This window comes from Meleagris gallopavo, chromosome 1 (assembly GCF_905368555.1).
Source record: "Meleagris gallopavo chromosome 1, MGAL_WU_HG_1.1, whole genome shotgun sequence".
Lineage (NCBI taxonomy): Eukaryota > Metazoa > Chordata > Aves > Galliformes > Phasianidae > Meleagris > Meleagris gallopavo.
Window position 1 is genome coordinate 88,773,560 of NC_139404.1, and position 20,674 is coordinate 88,794,233.

Here is a 20,674-nt window from a genome sequence, read left to right on the forward strand (position 1 = left end):
TGAGCAGAAGTGAAGCTGGAGTGAGTATGTCAAATGAGAATATCAAGGAGTTGCAGGGCCACATTCAACGAGTCTGCAGACAGAGACTGTACTATCTGAGAAATACTCTTTGTCCTATAAAGGAAAAAGTGCAAGACAGTCCATATAATAATTTGTGGTCTACAATATTTTATCTTCTGAATAGTGTTGTGTTATAATGCTCTAGAAGGTAGACACAAATGATATTCTGAAATGAAAGAGAGACAGAGTCCATGGTGCCTGTTAAATGTAATCTTAAACTTGACTATGTGCAAAATAACTAAACCAGAAAAATCTTTAAAAAACAAAATAACTACTATCACCTAATATTTATGCATTATTATAGTGGTTAATAATGTTTTGTAATAATGTATGTGCATGTCTGTCTTTTCAGGAGTATCCTGATTGCAGGAATGATATGCATAGAAACACTCATCACTTGAGGAGTCCATTATGGAATTATATCTTTAACTCACGTGCAAAATTAATCATATGAAGAATGTTCATGCTGCAGCTGGTTGAGAAGAACAATGCAATAGTAAGTAAAAAAAAAATTTTTAATCCACTGATGCTTTCTTCTATCTGAACTCATCACTAGGAGACATCAAAAATCTTTACAAATTGAGTTAGAGGTAACCTGATAGGGATGTGCATAGAAATCTAAGCCTTGATTTACTTATTTTTAATTAGTAAGTGCTCTGTGTAGTGCAGTGAAACAAACATGCTTGCTAGAGTTTCTCCATTTAAAGTGCTTTATGAGCAAAGTTCAGGTTTTGAAGCATTTAAGTCAATGTAATTGCCTTTGACGTCTGCTGCTTTTCATATTTTTCTCTCCAAAGTGTATTTCTCATTTTTGCTGCATCACTCTCCCTGTGTATCTGATCTCTTCAGATTATCTTTCTTAGTACTTCCAGCCTTCACCTCATCAGTAAAGCTTCAATGGACAATACTGTTTGAATCAGAAACTTAACACCACTGCACCATAGGGCATCATCAGGTCTTACTACACTCATAGGACAATCATTTAGATATCCACACGAGCTTTAAACTGGATAGATTCAGTAGCAATGCAGGTCTAAATCACCATATGAATCAGCATGTGTTCCTGTAACCTACTAAGAAAGTTCTGCAGATTAGATGCACACAAAGTCTTGCAAGACCTTCTTCAATGGGAAGTTACACTGTCCAGTAGTTTTGAGGATCCCTGCCTTAGATCAGGATACTCAGGTTTAGAAGGTCACTGCTGACTGCAAAACTTAATCTTTTAAAATCTGTGATACAAAATTAATTATACGCTTTTATGTATGTGTTTTCTTTCCGCTGTGCTTGGAACAGAATGGCTTTCCTTCTCTTCCAGTTAGTTGAGGTCTTCTGTGCCAGAGGAGCTTTTGATTATGATCTGGATTCACAATTCATGTAAGTGTGGAGATTAATTAAGTGAAGAAAGCATACCCCAGACATTTATAATTAACGCTTCAGTCGGGTATAAACCAGGGTTCCAAAGATGAAAGCTTAATGCTTGAATGATTTACTGAACCACACATTCCCTTTCAGCCACTGTTTTAAGGGCATGGTCTTTGCCAGCTCCATGCACATACTTTGAGAATTATTCACTTCAGAGCTTCTTGCATGATCAATTTTGCAGTATTTTTTTCCTAAGTGCCATGGTCACGTTTAATTCTTCGAACTTGTATCAATTCATCAGACCTGGTTAAACTTTTTAGACCTGCATGAAGATTCTTTGTATATTGAAGAACTTAATCTCATACCTAAATGTTTCTACCTCCAGGGTTCCTCACGTGAAAATTATTCTCCATAATCTTTTCAGATGCTTTTTAAATACATCCTGGAAAACTATGATGACTTTAGGGGACATCTAAATAAGATGGGGAAATTTACTCTGAGCTTTAATTTTTCTACTAGAAGGTGGACAAGCTTTTCCGTTTCAAACTTTCAAGAACTTAGTTTTTTTTTCTTCTCCATTTCAGAGAGAATATTTGGAATCTGATCGAATACTCCCTAAGTCTAAAAGAGCTGTGGATAAGAAGGCAAGCCTGTATGGCTAAAAGCAAGCTAAAGGGGTCATTAGAAGTAAAAAGAAATTGTTCAGTAAGTGGAAATCCAAATGAAGAACATAGAAAAAATAATAAAGCTTCTGGCAAGCTTAATTTGAAGCCATAATAAAACTAACAAAAAAAGGATTCTGAGGAGCAAGGGTGTAAGACGTGATAATAAAAACTTTTTTCAAGTACATCAGAAACAGGAAGTTTGCCAGCAAATTGATGGAGCCAATATATTACTGGAATGAAAAAAGACCACTTTATAAATGTAGGTCTTTAGCAAAAAGGATCACAAGTATCACAAGCACAGATGTTCATTATGGAGAGGTTTGAGGAAGTTTCCCTGTTGGAGCCGTACTTTGTTGAGGTCTGCCATGAGAAGCTAGATATTCCTTAAGGTCACTTCCAACCCAAATCTTTTTATGATTCTGTTCTGTTTAGTGGTTTGATAGTAACGGAGACGACAATTAATCAAAGGGATATGGGCTGCAGTGGAAATGAGCAACTTGCACAAAAACTCCAAGGAATCTCAAAGAACAGTCAACTATTCTTGTATCTCTGCACTTAAGATAGCCTGTCTTAGGGGTGTATGACAATCTGTGTGTGATACTGCTTTTAGGAAAGTATTTTGGACAATCAGGAAAGTACAGATTTGAAGATGACTTCCATACTTCTATAATCCTCCCTTAATGTAGTAAAAGCAAGGCAACAAAAAGAAACAAACCTAAGCTTATCAGAGAGCAAAAGAGATCAAGTTTGAGGCCCACTTATTTTGTACAGGTAATTTAAATGTGGCAAATAGCAAATTCTGGGAGGTCATTTATTGATGACGATTACTGTGATACTGGATGTATATTCATTTGGCATATAAGAATGAAGTTCTTTGAAAATATTCTGCATAGTTACTTAGATGCCATTGGATTTGAATGTTTTTCATTCTTTTTGATGTAATTGTGTGCTATATATGACACAGTTCTGTTTCCTGTATGCTTCAAGGCAGTTTACTTTCAAACTGGGGTAAGCTCTCAACCTGAAATGTAAGGTCATGAGGGAGGAAAGACTCTTACAGAAGGTAAACTAATAAATAGCTCTCAATAATTTGGTTAAGTTAAAAGATACATGCAGCCATCTACTTCCAGATAGCAAAGGATGAACAAAAAATACACAAAATCTGGCTTGTTCTTTTTCTTAGTAAGGCAGTACTACGTCTATTTTTTTTTTACAGCAAAACAATTATTCCTATGTAATTGTTCCAAATTCAATTTAAAAGTAATACTGTTTTTTATCATTGCTTGGCTTTTGACAGGAAACTGCCTTCTATTCTAGTTTAAAGCCTTACCAGACCCTGAGTCTAAATCAGTCTCATGCACTGCACAGTTGGGATAAAGAGTGAAAGGGAGGAAGTAATAGTACCTAAAAATCAAATGGGGACTGTGAGACATTTGGTTGTTCATATGTCTGGGAGAAAAGCTGGTGTTCCCACTTCCCTGTAGAACTGGTCTGGCTGATTTGAGAGACAGGCCCCAGCTCTGTTCCCCATCCCTGGTACTCAAGGGAAAAATAAGGATAAAGTTTATTGTAAGTGATATTTTTGGTTAATACGTACAACGGCCACCTGGTCCCTGCCTGATCGCCAGCACAAACCAGAGCAGCCAGTTCATATCCCATTTTCCCTGCTCCTTCTGGAGCTCTGGAAAGTAACAAAAAAAGTGTAGAGCTGTGCACATCATCTCTTTAAGTCCTCTGCCATTCCTCGGTTCAAAATCTGCCATCAGTGTTGGGGCCTGAAGCATAACTGAGAAAGAGACGCTTTTCTGCCTATCTTGTGTCTCCTAAGAGGTTTCTGCATGGAATATAGTTTAATGTGGCCATTTTTGCCTTCTTTTTTATAATCGGTGATATAAACAGACTATACACAAACTATCCTCTGACCTGTAATTTGGTAAGATTTATGTTGGTAGAGCTGCATTCAATAATAGCCCAGTCAAAGCTCTGACTACTGTGCAACAGAATTCTTTTTATCCATGCCGTACTATGCTGTGGCTTAGAAGTATTTTGAATGTCAAGATGTTGCCAAAGATGTTGCCTGTTGATATAAAGCAGATGTGCGCTTTTCATTCCATCGCATGTTGTCTACATGGGATGGTGTTGATATTTATATATTGACTTATGACTTTCTTTCTGAGTTTGGACTTGGTTTTATTTGCAATGCCTGAGTCTCCCTGTAGTCCTCAGCTATGGGATGGTGTTTTCAGTGCTCAAGCTTTGACAGAGCTATCTGAACGTATAGGAAATCTCTATAAGAAATGGTGAATGGGAATCCAGTGGTATGTAACAGGATCTCAGGCTTTTACTTACAATCCCCTAACACACATTATATAATATTTCTTCCGGTTGGTTGACTGGTTGTGAGTTTGAGGTTTTTTGTTTGTTTTTGTTGACATTTTTCACATTTTGTATTTGTGTGCTCATTACAATGAGTATCATATAGAGTCATGTAACTCTGTATACATCTTTAGAGAGTATCCATAAAGGTTCAGATAAGCTGTCATGTCCTTTCTAGTAATGTGAACAGTTGCCTTCAGTTCCCTTTACACTCAGATACAAAACTTTAATCTAGGTGCTATGGGAGCCAGAATTGCCAATGGCCCGACCATTGACAGATACTTGAAAATACATCTAGAGTGGTTAACTTGCTTACCTGATGTTGCCATCAGTGTATATTACTGATGTTTTTTATGAAATATTTTGTCTTATTTAAAAAAATGAAATGTATATAAAAAAGTAGGTTCTGTCCAGTATACTTCAGATACTCATTTTTCATTTGTGAAAACCATATCTATCCAGACTAATGATATTCCTTGCTTTTATCCATAATTGCTGCTTCTGGTTGCCTAATTTTTAATTGTTAACACTCTGAGATAGACCTTCCTATAATATATTTTAACTCAAAGGTAACAGTGAATTTACCCCCATTGCTTCAGACGCCAGCCACTCCACATAATCTTCAAATGCTGTTTCAAATGGGCAAGCCAAATTAGATGTTCTGTCTTTTACTGTTCTGGGGAGAAATCTTGTATGCCCATAAATAAATAAATAAATAAATAAACAAACAAACAAATAAATAAATAATAAAAGTTAATGAAGAGAGAGAAAGGGAAAAAAAGAAGAAGAAAAAGAAGAAAGAAAAGGAAAAAAAAAAAAAAGAAAAGAAGAAGAAAAAGAAAATAAAAACAAAAAGACGCACTCCCTCCCCCTGCCGCCGCAGAGCAGGAAGAGCGCAGGCGCGGCCCCGGCTCCACTCCAGCGGTCAGGCAGCGCCGCTGCGCGGCTCCCGGCCGTTGCCTGCAGCGCTCCGAGCCCGGCTCGGCTTCTGGAGGCTCTCAGAGAGCTGCTGCTGCAACGCCCTATAAGGTTTCTTACCTGCTGGAAGCAGAATCCCTATTAAACGCAGTGTCGTATTTCCTCCAAAATGGGTGGGGATGGCTGATCCTCAGGGAAGAATGTAAGTTAGGACCGAAGAAGCATCTTGAGAGATCGCCAAATTCCATACTGATGTTGCCAGGTTGATCATAGAACTGTAGAATTACAGAATGATTTGGATTGGAGGGAACCTTAAAGATCATTCCAGCCCCCTGCTGTGGGCAGGGCTGCCACCCACCAGCGCAGGCTGCCCATGGCCCAACCAACCTGGCCTCGAGTGCCTCCAGGGGCATCCACAGCTTCCAGAAATATCTCATATAAACCTAACTGGCCCTTGCGCTCTCTTTTTAACAGCTTACATAAACATGATGTGTATGAGCACTACTTTAAAGTCTGGTGTATCACACAGTATCAAAGTGTTGGATGAGAAACTGGCAATAGGTCGCACACAAAGGGATTTTGTCATTAAACAAGAAAGGTAGAAACTCTCCAGGTGGCAGTGGTGCAAGTTTTGTCTTTAAAATATGCTCGGGGACATGATTTAGCAGAGGGTTGTTGGAGTTAGGGTAGTATGGTTAGGTTGTGGTTGGACTTGATGATCACGAAGGTCTTTTCCAACCTGAGCAAATTCTGATTCTATGATTCTATATCTGATTGTGCTCTGCTGACATCAAAGCCACAGTTATCATCTGTTTCTAATTAAATGCATTTGACCAACGAGGCAAAGGCAGAGTGGTTAAATAGCAGTTGCTGCAGCTGGTGTATGTGGGCAGAAGTATCAACATGACAGGTTGTGCATCTTAACATGGGCCATCACCTTTTGCCACGCTGTAAGCAGGGAGTCCCCTGCCCCACAGTGCAGAGTGCTTCGTGCAAGGAATCTTGTTTGTGCTGTCTCAGGCCATTATGTGTTTGTGCTCCTCTTCAGTTGAACTTTATTTCTGACCCTGCTGAGAGTGTATTGCTTGTTTTGGAAATACTTGCAATGTCCCTAGAATGTTTATTTTCCAGCCCAACACGCTGCTACATTCTTGCAAGCTTCCTCTGGGTGTAATGCAAGGTTTGGCCAGGAAACAGAGAGTACAAATGAAAAAGCGCCCTGCTCATAGGGAAATGTAGTGAACCTATAACAGAAATTGTTTTATTGGAAACACGACAAAGATTTCCAGAGAAATAATAAACAAGCCGCTGGTCAGCACCTCCTTAAGACCATCAACTTCAAATGTGTATTTCCTGGAAGGACCAGAATATTTAGTTTAATTCTCCTCCTCTGCCCTCAGCAGGTAGGAGAAGCAGAGGGCAGGTTCAGTGACAGTCTATCAAAGCAGAGAGTAAGATAGTTAATAACTATAGCAACAACACGACTTGCGTGGCCAGCCAAACCACCTCCACATTGCTCCCAGTAAGGGGTCCGTGCTGCTGGCTTTCTCCCTCTGTTTGTTGAAGGCAGCGCTGGAACCAGCAGTGCACATGGAGTCAGGCTCTGAGGGGTAACAGCAGGAGCGTGCTTCACTCCTGCAGAGCTTTGCAGGAGCCCCTCTAACATCAGGGTTGACATTAGGGTTTCTTTGGCCAGTAGATATTGGAAGGATCGAGACAAGACTTGCGTTTTCTGAAACAAAGGCTTACCCGCTGAGCAAAGCAAAAGAGGTTCCCAAAGTGTGTGACAGAGAACCTGAAAGCATGTCCTGATATCCATGAAGTCACCACGGAGGGCCCTGTGAATAGCAAAAAATATGCAGTTATGCTTTCCATTTTGATACAGGAATTCATCTCTTTTTGGCTGTACATACATTAGTGAACAATTATTGTCAAGGATGAAGTACAGGAGGAGTAGAATTTCATCAAAAATCTCTGATGATCGCCTAGAGTCACTGCCATCAAACCAAACTGATGCATTAGTTTCACAAAAACAAGGTTACATAACCCACTAGTTTTATGCTTTTGGTGCTTTCTTTTTTTTTTATGGTTTAGTAAAAATGTATATTAAAAAAGAAGATTTGTTCTCTACATACATTAACCGTAGTTTTATTTGTGACCCAAGATAATTCCTCTTCACTCAGTGTGGCCCAGACAAGCCAAAATGTTGGATACCCCTGTGTTAGATCATTGGGTGGGCAGGAGAATAGCAGGGAATCATGCTCTCTGCAAGTGCAAGTATAGCTGGCCAAGCTATATCATATGTGTACGTTAATACTGAAACATTCTGAATGCCTCTTTGAGGCAGAGAAATTTGTGGCAAGAAGCAGAAATTGAGCTGCGAGTACGCATTTCATCATCCAGAAGGATGAAGAGACTGGAAGAGTCTGGAATTGAGAAAAATGGGATGAGAGGTCCCGAAACGAGGAGGTTTCAGAAATGCAGTGAAAGAAGCAGTCTCCTATGAGAGTGGTGCAAGGGCCTGGCCGCAGTGGAAGAGTAGTTAGAGACCAGGATGAAACCAGTCCCTTGTTCACATGTTTGCATCCCACAGATGCGAGGGCTTAGGAAGCCTTTGACCTAACAACTCTCTCTTTTTTATTCTCCTGAGGAGAGCATATCTCTCTTTCTACACAAGGACAGTGTACTAAGGAAATGCTTAGAAGCAAAACAGGTGTAAGGTCTACGTAGTAAGTAATAGGTTGAGTCCTGTTTGCCTGAAGACCAGTGCTGAAGACCATAAAGTACAGGAAGTCTGCCTGTGGGCTAGTGAAGGGATTTTGAGCATGAGGAATCTCAAGTTCTTTATCCAAGCCTCAACTTTCCCTAGACCTTAGAATATCTCAGCTGACATAGCGATTGAATCTCTGGTAGCACTACAGAGTCCAAATTTGTCTGTAAATTACCAATTCAAAAACTGAAAATATAAATCCAGATAAATCACAAAATATTTGGGTTTCACAGGCTTCCACTAAAACTCATTTGTAAGAAAGCAAGCCAGATTCGCTTCTGTTTTATGAAGCGGCCAGGGAACTGATAGCTAAGTACCAGTGGCAGGCGCTGCAGTGCAGATGGTGCCTGAGCCTGAGACGATGGCATGCCTACAGTACTCCAAGTGAAGCTGCTGAGCTGGCAGCCACCACAGCCATTATTTTATTGCTAAGCTAAGCAGATCTGACGTGTAAGTTCACTGGGACCTGAAAATGCTTCATTTGTGCTAAGACAAACTTCAGCATCAACGCTGAGTGACTAGCAGCATGTCCACAGATCGTGATGGATGGGAAACCAGATGCTTAGGAAAAGAGTGACATCAAATAGAGAACATATACTCAGTGTATTGTTTGGAGAAAGTATTTCCTATTGTAAAGGCAAGGTAAAAGTTGGCAGGAAGTAGGATTGACTTCTGTTCTATAAGACAAGGGAACAAGTTTGGCATTGAATTCTACTGAAGTCAACCTGTGAACAGCAGCAAAACCGTGAAGTTATTGAGCAGTGATCCTTATTGACAACACAAACACAGAGAGCTGCTGTAAGGATGTTTGTAAATCATCCCTTAAACACTGACATGTCTGTGGAAACAGAAGCCAGACAGGGAGGCCTGGGCCTTCCTTCTCCCTTGTGAAGCAGAGCACATGAGCTTGTACCATGCTCTGTGTGGGTACCAAACAGTTTGTATAAAGTAAGCTGGGTTACTGTAAAACAGTATGGTTTCCTGAAGTGTAAATATGTCATCTGTAAGTTGAGGAAATACACGTCCTCTGCCCTCTGCACAACACAACAGCAAAGCATCCAACTGTACCTTCAGACAGCAGGCCTTTGAAGCAGCAGCTGAACAGTAGCCCCAAACAGGGCACATACCATCTGCTCCTTCTCTGCTTGCTTTGCATAGCCGCCAGCGTCCCTTTCTGCTAGTGCAGGACAGCCCACTAGCTCTCTTCTAAGGCTCAGGCATGGCCACACCAAGAGACTATATTTTCGAGCTCCAGTAGAGCTTGTGGAGAGGATCCAGAGGAGGGATATGGGGATGATCAGAGGACTGGAGCACCTCTCCTATGAATAAAGGTTGAGGGAGCTGGGCATGTTCAGTCTGAAGAAGAGAAGATTCAGGGTAGACCTCACTGTCTTTCAATATTTAAAGGGAGATAATAAACAAGAGGGAATCAATATTTTACATGCATAGGTAGTGATAGGATAAGGGGTTTTAAACCGATTAGATGTTAGGGGGAAGTTTTTCACTGAGTGGGTGGTGAGGCACTGAAAGAGGTTACTCAGAGAAGCTGTGGATGCCCCATCTGTGTAGGCATTCAAGGCCAGATTGTATGGGGCCCTGGGCAGCCTGATCTAGCAGGCAGGAGGGTTGGAATTGGATGATCTTTGAGGTCCTTTACAATTCAAGCCATTCTATGATTCTATGGAGAAGGTGTGGAAGTGATTTTTAGCAGTGTGCTGGGATCCCCAGATGCTCTCATCATGACAGGGTGTGTAAATGCAGCTGGAATGTGCAGAAGGTATCAGTGGCATTGCAGCTTTCTTCATCGCTAGGAAATTAAAGTCTGGATAGAAAGTTTCTACCAGGAGGTTAAATTTGCAGTGCTGCATAAGCCCAGCAGGACTTACGTTAAGAACATAGGACTTAAAAAGACATAAAGCTATGCATTTATGTAGTGCAATGTACAACAGACATGGGAAATCATTCAATTTCTGGATTGCTGGAGAATGCCTTTCTCATTCTCTGTCTGCTGTACTTAACAGGAACAGATTAAAATGGGTGTCCACGCACATTACTGTCATAAGCATGTGTTATTTTTGTTTGTCAAAGAATCTTCAGATCTATTGTATTTCTCATCTGACTGCAAGCATGAAGTTGATTTTGTTCTGGTAAAGAATTGCGTGAAATTTAAATTTCTGCTCTGGGATATCACGTCTAGCTCAGGTTCACTGGCTGTATATTAATGGGCTTAGGGCAGATTTTCAGAGGCACTAAGGGAATGGGAGGGCAGGTGGGTGCCTATTGTCCCTCTATACTCTCAGAGAACATTCCTCCAGGTATGGTTTTGCCATCTGCCTGCATGCTCCTTCTCTGCACATTTGGAATTAAAGACAACATTAGCAGCAGAAAAACAGTGCACATAACAGGAAAAAAAGCATTGACTCTGGACAAAAGGTATGAAGTGCTTCAGGGATCTGTTTAGTATTCATTCTGCATATCGCCCAAGAAGCAGTGTCCGCTTTTAAAGTACCACTGGCTGGAGTTTCAGAGGATGGAGGGTGGTTTTTATGTCAAGACCTACAGCAGGCTGCAAGGTAAGCCTGGTTAAATCAATTTCATCCTTGGTTAGTGGCAGTTTCTTTAGGCTTCAGTAAAAGGACTGTAGAAATATTGGCAAAGCTGGTTCTTAATTTCTTATGGATGAGCTGAACTACATTTTCAGCCCTTGAGATCATAGGTCACAGCTCTGCTTTGCTAGCATCAGCTGCTGACATCATTGACACCCAAAGCAGAGCAAGGGACTGCTGAATGCTTCAACTGTGAATGTCATTAATGGTGGGGAACCTGGAGCTCCTGGTATCCTGATAACAGCACAAAGTCAGTGCAGGAAGAAATGTTGCTAGCAGTGTACACAGGTGAGAGAGTAACCATTTCAGTTACCTACTTTAAACAGAAGTAAAAGACATTCTGTTTCCTGCAGGAACAAAATATGATGATAACGGCCACACAATCAAAATCCACGGTTAGGCTTTGCAGTAACTTGTAGAGAATTCAGCAAAGTGGCTTGCCCCAAATTTGCCCCAAATTACTATGATTATGGCAATGTTTTGAAAAACATTCAATCTGCATTTCTAATGCTTGTGGAGTTATTTTTTTGAGGTCTTTCTCTTGCAAATAATGTTTGGAAAGTAACAACATGAGGCTTATCTTGCTTTAAAAAGACAGACAGTAACAACGCACTTCTTACTTTGTTCTCAGCCATCATTTATTTAACAGGACAGCTTTTTTTTTTATGTGGAGCATTCCTGGAACTGTTGTTCATTTATCTTCATCTGCAAAGCTAAGTGCCTACAGAAGCAGCCTTTGTAGGCGAAGCATCTCTCCTGATGGCCTGACCTGGGCTGGTCCCATTTCCCGCTCAGGACAGAGCACCCCAAGGAGTCCGTGTTCTTAGCCAATCCCAGAGGCTGAGGGATGGCTTGGGGCAGATCCTGATGTCATTCCACTTCACATCTGTGGAAAATGGCAAATGCAGACTAATGACTTCACTATGAGGGTTTTGTGAGGCTGCCAGCAAACTACTTATGCATCCTCTGGAAAGACCCCGAAACCTTGTATAAAACTTCACTGAGATACAGGTTTCAGATTTTCTGTGTAGCTTGCTTAGTGCTTCTGCTGCCCAGTGCTTTAATATGAAGACATGAATTACAAGGTGATAGGGTTTTCCTGTTCTAGGCAAGCAGGTTTGTTAAATCTACATGACCTTCTGTTACAGAAGAAACCTCTTAAACAAAAGGCTGGCTTCTGCCCAGGTTTAAAAGGGAAGATTGCTTTTCAATTGAGTGCCTTAGCAGGAGACTGTGGCCAGCTGGTGGGAATGAGCATATGGCTCTGATAGGCTGGAAAAGAGGAAGACTGGCTCAGGGGAAAGTTCTTGGTTTGATCTGTGGGACTTGTACCAGAATCTGATGAAAGGAAAACTTTTCCTGGAAAGGTAAGACAATGCTGAATTGTAAGCAGAATATTTTCTGTTTTATCGATGAACAAAGTCGTTTTTATTCTCTACCTTCCATAGTACTCCAAGTTTGCAAAAATCACATATAACTTTGTATGTTGCAGTGATCTTCTTAGATCCTGTTAATAAAGACCTTGCCTTTAGTAAGATCTTGTTTCTGATATCATGTGTAAGACTCTTGATAAGTTCACGAAGTGTAGCTCTCATTCTGTGGAGTGGCTTTCACCACACTCCAGTGGTATTGCTGCTGGATGAACTTCTCTCAGTGCTGTGGTGGCCCTTCAGTAGAGGAATCCTGGCCAAGTTAGAGACGAGTCCTGCTGATTCAGGCCCTCTATCTCAAAAAAAAGCTAGCTGTATGGCTTTTTGTGATTGCAGGGTGGTGTGTTGTTGAGTTGGCCTTTATTTCTCTTATAACCAGGCGATAGGAAGGAAGGGAAACAGAGTTTCCTAATGATAAATGGCAAAAGCATTGCTTTGTGTGGAGCCGCTAATAAGTAAAGCAAGGTTTTTAGGGCTACTTGAAGGACATAATTTGCTTTTGAGGAAACATGGATAAGAGGCTTGGTCTATAGAAGGTCTGGTATCACAGATGAGTTTTGGACTTTGTGTCTTCAGCATGTAACTGCTTATGGAGAGAGGGAAGTTCTCTGTCTTTATGCGTTGTTGCATTTTTCTATGGTCCTCACAAGCTGTATGGCAAGGGTGTAATATCTTTGGCTCCATAAGCCTACATTGCAGGATTCCGGTTTCTTGTTACTTGTGATTTTCTTTCACTTTCCTAATATTTTAAGATACTACAAATTACTTAGAAGAGGAAAATTAAAAAAAAAAAAAAAAAAAAAAAAGGCAATATAATTAACTCCTGAAGTACCTACAACTGTGCAGACTTTCAATTGATTGATTCAATGCAAATGTCTGTTAAAAAAAGCCAAAGATACTGGCTCCCTGCTAGTATCTCTTGCTCAGAACAACCTAATTTCTATGGTTATTCACATATTCCCATTGAAATCTATCTACTAATAAGTTTACAACCTATTGTATCTAATAAAGGTGTACAACCAATGCAACAATGGGGCTATATTCATTTGGTGGATAGGAAGCATTGTTTTAAAAACATAAACTGTAAAGTCTATTCCTGATAAGGTTTTTTTAGTTTGGATGGACATTTCTACAAATGGATCTATGGTCATCTAGCTCTGAAGTGCAGCCGCAGGACTGTGGTCAGGAAAAGAATGCAGGAGAAAATTAGTCAAAATGTCTTGGTGATTCATTTATTTACTAAGTATGCTTTATTTATGCCTTTGTTATTAGCTGCTATGGTTTTCCCTGTATCTAATTTTTTTATTACATTGCTATTGTTTTTGGCAGATAAAATACTCCCAAATCCAGGTGTTTTGATATCCTAAGTTTGCTGAGGTAGCAAAATATTTAGTGTATACATACAACTAATAATGCTGAAGGACCGACATCCTGTGTTGTTGATCCTTCAATACATTGTTCAGTGATAAACAGGACTGGAATGTCTAAAAATGAGTTTGGCTGCTTTTCCTTTGAAGATGACAATGCCAGAGATAACTTTGAATATCAACAGTGAAAGTGTTCACACCCATTCCAGCCAGTTTCCTCTTCCAGGAGATGTGCAGCATTAAAGCACGCACACTCTGCTTGGATCAGGCACATAAGCAGAAAGCTGCTCTGGTATAAATGAGAACCAATTCCATGGCTAGATTTCATTTTCAAGGAAACTGGGACATGCCGATTTGTAACACTTGGTGCATACAGGAGGTTACAGCTGTTCCATATAAACACTGAACAGCCCTTGCTGAAATGATTATGCCTAAAAATACAATTACGTACATTTGATAAAGGAGAAAAGATAGGGATCAATAAATGTCATTGATCTAATTTCCTCCACGTGTGCTTTAAGCCAAGCTTAATTTCTTCAAGCAATATTAAACAATTAATAAAGTTAAACATTTATCTAGAGAACAAGTTATCACAGAATCACTGAATGGCCAGGGTTGGAAGGGACCTCAAGGATCATGAATCTCCAACCCCCCTGCCACATGCAGGGCCACCAACCTCCACATTTAATGCTACACCAGGCTGCCCAGGGCCTGGTCTTGAATACCTCCAGGGATGGGGCATCTGATATCTGGGCAGCCTGTTTCAGCGCCTCACCACTCTCATAGTAAAGAACTTCCCTTTGATATTCAACCTAAATCTTCCCTCCCTGAACTTAAAACCAGTTCCCCTTGTCCTGCTGTTACCTACCCTTTCAAATAGTTGATTCCCTTCCTCTTTGTAGGCTCCCTTTAGGTACTGAAAGGCTGCAATGAGGTCACCCCTGCATCCTTCTTTTCTCCAGGCTGAACAAGCCCAGCTCCCTCAGCCTGTCTTTGTAGAGGAGGTGCTCCAGTCCCTTGATCATCTTTGTGGCTTTCCTCTGGACTCTCTCCAACAGCTCCCCGTCTTTCTTGTACTGGGGGCTCCAGACCTGGACACAGTACTCCAGGTGGGGCCTCACAAGGGCATTGTAGAGGGGGACAATCACCTCCCTGTCCCTGCTGGCCACACCTCTTCAGATGGACCCCAGGATACCATTTGCTTTCCAAGGTGCAAGAGCGCACTGCCGGCTCGTGTTAAGTTTTTCATCCATCAAGACCCCCAGTAAATGACATTGGTCGTCTTCACTTTGTCCACCAATGCCGTCACTCTGTCATAGAAAGTCACCAGATTGTTTAAGCGTGACCTTCCACTGGTAAAGCCATGCTGGCTGTCTCGGGTCACACTCTCATTCCTCATGTGATCCTCGTCCAAGAGGATTTGTTCTGTGATCTTCCCAGGTACAGAGGTGAGACTCATCGGCTTGTAGTTCCCCCAGGTCCTCCCTGCTCCATTTCTTATAAATGGGAGTGATGTGACCCTTCCTCCAGTTGTCCAGGACCTCACCTGACAGCCACAACTGAATCCTACTTGGACAGCCTATTAATTTAAGCTAGCTCTTGTCTTTGATGTTGAAGATTATCACAATCTCTAAAGTCAACCATTCGACCACTAGAACCAGTCTTGCGTAGTGAAAATGAAAAAACACAGACAAATACAACTTAATGGGAGAAAAAACTTGCAAATGCTGCTTCGTTTAATTTTTACAATAGGGAGGCACTTTTACATTTAAAAACTGGAGACATTTCATTGCAACTACAGTATCCTAAAATATTCTTGAACGATAACAAAAAGAAGTGGTGTCTGTGTGGAAAACATGATTTTCTTTAATTTCAATTCTATACCAATTTTTACACTTAAACAGAAAAAAAAAAAAGCACCAGCCTTTCCTCCTGCAGTTCACACAGGCTGATATAAGAGTTTGTAGTACTGTTGACGCTTGACTGTGTTTCCTCTCTATTTCTCTGCATGCTTGTACAAAGCAGATACTGGCCAAGAGCTTTCCAGAATTCAATTGTTATTTTAATGCTTATTTCAGTAGTTACTAGGACCAAATGAAGCACATGTTTCTTGAGATGGGAAGAAAGCAAGGAGGTGGAAGGATGCTTTCCTGCAGTGATTTCCCTCTCATAAAATCTGGAGATATGAAAGGGTTTTTTTCACTCGTTCTTAGCAAATTGAACCTCTAGTTCACTGGCAATTAGCCCCTGGGTGTCAGATGTATGGAATTCATGCTGATAAGCAGCTGCATACAAATCAGTGCTGGATAGACTCAGAGACCATTTTGAAGCTGGCTGGTGTAGAATTCAGAGCAAATACTGTGTTATATCTGAGGGCACAAGTGGGAAGCTGTGTTAACAATAACCTCAGACAAAGCAATAATGTTGAAAGGTGGGCTCAGATTCTGTGGTATGATGCACTAGTGTTTGTACTCAACTGTGAAAGAAACCTCATTAATGTCAATGGGAGCATCTCCAGAGAAAGACTATCCTCAAAATGAATATTGTCACAATCCACCCTTCTTTACATACATTTCCACTTCATTGTCTTGAGCAAAGAAAGCAAACCCTGGTTCTAAAAATTTGACAGATAAATGACTCTCCAGATGATGGATGGGAGTATATATACTCATTGCTTACAGCAATTCTCTTGCAATTTATTTGTATTGGGGTTAACAAAACCATATGTGAGCTGCACAGAGAGGCTTCTGGTTGCGTGAAAATGAGGCTGGAAGCAGAAAGAACACTAAGAACGTGAAAGAAATACCAGAAACACTTGAAATTAAAACATGAGGAAAACAGTACTCTTCTAATCACTTGTTTTGTTAAACTTGGCTGAGCAGAACATGGCTTTACATTCTGATATTGCTAGTAAAATCGAGACTTTCAGGTAGGTCAGAAACAACTGTATTACGGCTTGCAAATAAATCTCTTCTGGGGGCTCTGTGAATGCAAGGTTGACAAAAGTGAAGGGAATTTATGATGGACCATAGAGGGTGCTCGTATTGAGGAGTGCCAAATTTGTCATAAATTGAATAACAGTTTGCTGCAAGCTCTCAGTTTTACTTAGGAAATTCCAGTCTGCTCTCCCATGATGAAGACCAGAGCTCTTTCCTTCATACAATTTTCTGTTTTCTAAAATTGCCTCGCCTGTATTTTAATCCACTTTAGAAGTAAATTACCTGATCTAATCCAGAACAGTCTAAAGCTGTGTTCCTAAAATAGAAGAACTAAAGTTGGTACAATATAAGCTACTTTGCAAAGATGAACTATGTTTAAAAAAAAAAAAAAAGAAAGAAAGAAAAAGAAAAAAAAAAAATAGTTTGGAAGTCGCTTTACCAACATTGGTACAAATATGTAAACATACCCACAGACAGCTTGGGCTCTGGATTCCAGGGCATTTTCTCTTTTACTGAAGGCATGTACTACAAAACCTGTACAGATTTCTCTTTGTATGTTATATTTGGAAAAGCTTAATGAGAATGATTTTGTCTACATTCTAATATACTGCTAACCTTTACAACTTGTAACTTCGTGCTGATATATGAAAAATAAGACGTAAAATTTCTCTTTCCGAACTAAATATACGAAGGGCTAGTCTGAGCATGGAAGATAAATCTAGCTTTATCACTGATATGAATTAAAAACAACAACAACAACAAAAACAACAAAAAACAGTGCGGAATTTTGATCTTGACTGTCTCTCTGTAGAGCTGAAAAGAGGAGATTTTTTCACCCACATTCTATAAAAAAGGGTGGAAAAACACGCTGTTGATTGTTTTCCTGGCACATCTTGAATAAAACAGTACAGGCTTCATTATGACATGAGACTAATTATGCAAATTATATCTGAAAGGAAAAAAGTTAAATTAAGAATTGCATGGTTACTCCATAATCAGTGGGCACGAGTGAGATCTGATGGAATTGTGTTTCAAAATGGCTTCATCCAGATCCAGCTGTCTGCTGTTGACTTTCACCTCCATGCAGCCGTTATAGAAAGCAGTTACTAACGTAGCACCCAGAGGAACATCTGCACAGAAACACATTCAATTTATTAGGCCATGGCATGCAATGTCTTAGGTATTTTTCAGACTGGCAAAATCATGGGGAACGCTCCAATCTGCCTCCGTTAGTCATCCGTGGGAGAAAACAGCAATTTGGCATTTAAGTTCTTCCCCTTCTGTTTAAGATTCCTTGAGATAAAGTCAGCAAAGCTGAGAAGGGTCAATACAATTTGAAATATGCATTTTAAGTGTTCTTCCAACCAGAAACCAGAAAATTATACATAATGCAGGAAATGCTGCTATGAGAAACACTTAACTACAATGAACTAGTACTGTGTGCCATGGAGCCCACTGTTTTTCTCTTGACCTACAAACAGATGCTTATAGGTTTAGAGGTCATGGAAAGAACAATCTGACTTTTGCCAGAAAACCATTCTGGATTAAAATCTGCACGTTCTCAAATAGGGGACCCCTGGGAACTGCACACATTTTATTGCTTCCTTACTATTTCTTCCATGTGAAATCTCTGTGAGAGACCCACTTTATCTGTTGCTCATTTAGCTTTCTTAGAATCAGATCACTGATGTGCTTCCAGCGTTCAATATGTTAGGCACAGGATCAAGCAAGAACTGCTGTGCGGCCTCAGAATACAATATGTACTCATCTTCTTATCTATTTAGGATGCTTGACTTTAGCTAAGGTCTTAACTCTTAAGGCCTCGGTGTTGGCAATGTGCTAGGAAGAGTCAGATATCACAAACCTGAAGAAGACTCTGAAGCGACTAGAATCGTATTCAAGTTATTACGGCTCTGTTAATCTACTAACTTGCATCTACTAAGCAAATACAGACTTCATCTCTGTTTGAAAAGTCAGCAGGCATTACAAAAACACTTACCTGAAGCGGTGCCTGACAGTACTGCACTCTTAGAGTATTCTTATTCTATATATTCTATGTGAATGAAACTTGTCTGGTTAGCTGGGTTACAAGACATTGTATACCCATTCAAAAACAAAATTATAGAAGAAAGTCACATTTAGTGACAATTTTTTATATCCTCTACTACCACTGTATAAAGATTTGCCTCTGCATGAAAGCAGAGGCAACTATCATTTCAAACAGCTGTGGATTGGGGCTGCAGTACTGCCCAGTCTTGTTTCTATTCTGATGAGTAAGTCTAGAGGGTGAAATCATAATTCCAGCTTCCGCAGTGTATGCTGCCTTGAAAAATGCCTAAACAGATCATCTCCACGGGATACACAGTTTCTCACTACTTTATGCTCATGTATACATTTTCTCCCGTGGAAGAAACGCATTGCAGATAAACACTGGCTTTATCTGTGGCAGTGCTTTGACAATGCAGCCCACGTGTAACGTGGATGTCAATTCAAGACTACGTTCATAAAAACTGTAAGGCTTTCTGTAGAGATTGTGACTTACTCTTCCTAAAATACCTCTAACAGAGGATAATAGAAAGGCTCTGCTGTTAGTAACTTAACATCGTAACCATGGTCTTTTTCCTCTACCAATTTTTAAGTTTGAGGAACTCAGGCTCCAAAAAATCATTGTCTGTGGCAATGCCTTTGTTCTGCATGATTCACTCCAAAATCAAACTGCTGTACAAATATGCATGTGTACACTTCGTGTACAAAATTATGTTTGTTCATGTTTTAACACTGAGGATTCACTTGTGGTTTATTTAAACAAAATGTTATTTGCTATTTCAGTGTATTTTCCATCTCGCAAAGACTGTCAGTCAACTTGTTGAAACAATATTTCTGACTTAAGCTTCTGCATTTCTGACAATTTACTCATAAATATTTGTTTTCTTATATACTTGATGCAGTTCCTACTGGCATTTCAGAAAATATAATGCTTACTCCTTCCCAGGTTAAAAAGAAAAAAAAAAATTACAAATTCAAACGTCTTGAGAGAGACTCATGCCTCTTAATGGACCTAATGATGATCCTATTGAAAACTGAGCTCCTTCAAAAGCTGCACAGACTGGATGAAACAAGAAGAATCTGGGAGGTGAAAAGGGTAAATGGTTTCTTGTACAGTTGTATGCTTTGTACAGCTTGGGCAAGGCTGAACGTAATGAGGCTTGTACAAAAGAACAAATGAATGAAAATAAATATAATTCACCTGGCAGGCCACCCAAGTAAGTGACAACATTTGTCATCATTGCTTGATGCAGGACAGACAGTTGCTCTGAATTGCTTTGGTCTGTGCGGGAATCAACAGACAGCTGAAGTTGCTGTTTGGTTACCAGAAGTCCAACTTGCACTTTCCTGGGTGTACATAGCTTCTTTGATTCCAGACTTGCCACAGTGATGTTTCCAATAGTCACAATGATTTCCTAAACATGAGAATATAAAGTCACAAAATATGCTATGTGTAACTTTAACACACAATTATACTTAATTTTGATACATTTTACATTTGGAAGTAGAAAGAAAAGGAATATGAGAGATGTTTTAAAAAGTTGTATCTTAAGCTGGAAAAGATACTGAAGGTTGATAGCTTCATCACCATTGTAAACATAAGTGATTCTGAAATTTATAAGTGAGAACATTCACTGTAAAAACTCTTTGGTTGTGGTTCGGAGGTGAAATCCTGCTTCTCTTAAAGTCAAAAGGAGTACTGCTACAGCTTCAAAGGCAACCATGTTTTCCTTACGTGCTCTCATTTCAGGCAGATGTATGGACGAGCAAAAACATCTGTTTATAAATTGAAACTAACATACTATCATTGCTATAACATCACGACTCAGCCTCTGCCACACCTCCTCTGCTGCTCTGTGCATTTGGAAGAAAAGGTTAGAGACGTGATATAACGGATAGCACCTAACATAGGAGCAGTTAGTGCTTTGTCTCTGCTGGAGCAATCACAAATAGTAATTCATTTTCTGCACATCAAAAGATGATGTAAGCGCTTTGCAAAATATTAATTCAGCCTTCCACCTCCACTGCGTGTAAGTAACTTCTTAGTTTGACTTTTTCACAAATGACTAGTAAGTTAAATGAGACAAAGATGAGAGTTGTGATTCGTGTGAGTTGATGTTCCAGCTGCTAGAACT

General features: G+C 40.1%; 1 protein-coding gene across 1 annotated transcript in view; it reads right to left on the reverse strand.

Annotated features, from left to right (window-relative positions):
• Positions 1-15,259: 15,259 nt before the first annotated feature.
• Positions 15,260-20,674, reverse strand: part of PROS1 (protein S) — a 32,591-nt gene continuing 27,176 nt past the window's right edge. The window contains exons 14-15 of the mRNA XM_085239892.1: positions 19,741-19,954; positions 15,260-17,623 (exon numbers count right to left, since the gene is read on the reverse strand). Of these exons, the coding sequence (XP_085096018.1) occupies positions 17,478-17,623; positions 19,741-19,954 (360 nt within the window). The 3' untranslated portion in view covers positions 15,260-17,477. The remainder of the gene's footprint in view (positions 17,624-19,740; positions 19,955-20,674) is intronic.